The 1,232-nt window shown below is 43.7% G+C and overlaps 1 protein-coding gene across 1 annotated transcript; it reads left to right on the top strand.

The window, feature by feature from the left end:
• Positions 1-972, top strand: LOC129553702 (olfactory receptor 5D3-like). The gene has a single exon (XM_055422451.2). It carries the CDS (start codon positions 1-3, stop codon positions 970-972), a length of 972 nt encoding a protein of 323 aa, XP_055278426.2.
• Positions 973-1,232: the final 260 nt, after the last annotated feature.

Genomic DNA, 1,232 nt, shown 5'->3' with positions numbered 1-1,232 from the left:
ATGTCTCTGAATCAACTTTTATATTTTGTCCACAGGAACCAAGCAAACCTGAGTGCTGAAGTCACTTTCATTCTTTCGGGCTTCTCAGAATATCCCGAACTCCAGATACCTCTCGTCCTGTTATTCTTAACCGTCTACTCCATCACTGTGCTGGGGAACCTGGGCATGATCCTAATCATCAAGATAAACCCCAAACTTCACACCCCCATGTATTACTTCCTCAGACACTTGTCCCTCGTCGATGTCTGTTACTCGACAGCAGTTACTCCCAAGCTACTAGAAAACTTGGTTGTGGCAGACAGAACCATCTCCTTCACAGGGTGCCTCATGCAATTCTTCTTTGCCTGCGTATTTGTGGTGACAGAGACATTTCTCTTGGCAAGGATGGCGTATGACCGGTTTGTGGCCGTTTGCAACCCTCTTCTCTACACCGTTGTCATGTCCCAGAAGCTTTGTTCCTTATTGGTGGGTGCATCGTACACTTGGGGTGCAGTCTATTCCCTGACTCTTACCTACTTTTTATCTGAACTGTCCTTTAGAGGAAATAATGTCATAACTAACTTTGTCTGTGAGCACAGGGCCATTGTTGCTGTTTCCTGCTCTGACCGCTGTATTAGCCAGGAGATCATTTTCATCTCTGCCACGTTTAATGAAGTAAGCAGCCTGGTGATCATTCTCACCTCCTATGTTTTCATTTTTATCACTGTCATGAAGATGCCTTCAACTGGGGGGCGCCACAAAGCCTTCTCCACCTGCGCCTCCCACCTGACCGCCATCACCATCTTCCACGGGAGCATCCTTTTCCTCTACTGTGTTCCTAACTCCAGAAGCTCATGGCTCATGGTCAAGGTGGGCTCTGTGTTTTACACAGTGGTCATCCCCATGCTGAACCCACTGATCTACAGCCTCAGGAACAAAGATGTGAAAGAGACTGCTAGGAAGCTAGTCCATACCAAATTATTATGTCAATAAATGTAAAGCGGCTTAGGTTTGCTTTTTCATTTACAAGAGCACTGTGGAGAACTGTCCAAGTTTTCTACAATTTTTAATAGCATTTCAAATTCCAATTTTTAAGAAGGAAAACAGTGCACACATTTAACGTAATTCCCTTGATGATAACATCGTTCAACAACTTTAGTAAACTGTAGAGAATTAGCAATAAAATAATAAATAACACCTAATTAAAGTCTAGTTAGTTAGTTAGTTCAGCCGCTCAGTCATGTCTGACTCTT

Source organism: Moschus berezovskii, chromosome 14, assembly GCF_049115385.1.
Source record: "Moschus berezovskii isolate FMDL1 chromosome 14, NW_MosBer_1.0, whole genome shotgun sequence".
Lineage (NCBI taxonomy): Eukaryota > Metazoa > Chordata > Mammalia > Artiodactyla > Moschidae > Moschus > Moschus berezovskii.
The sequence above is the reverse complement of the archived record's forward strand: the minus strand, read 5'-3'. Positions and strand labels throughout refer to the sequence as shown.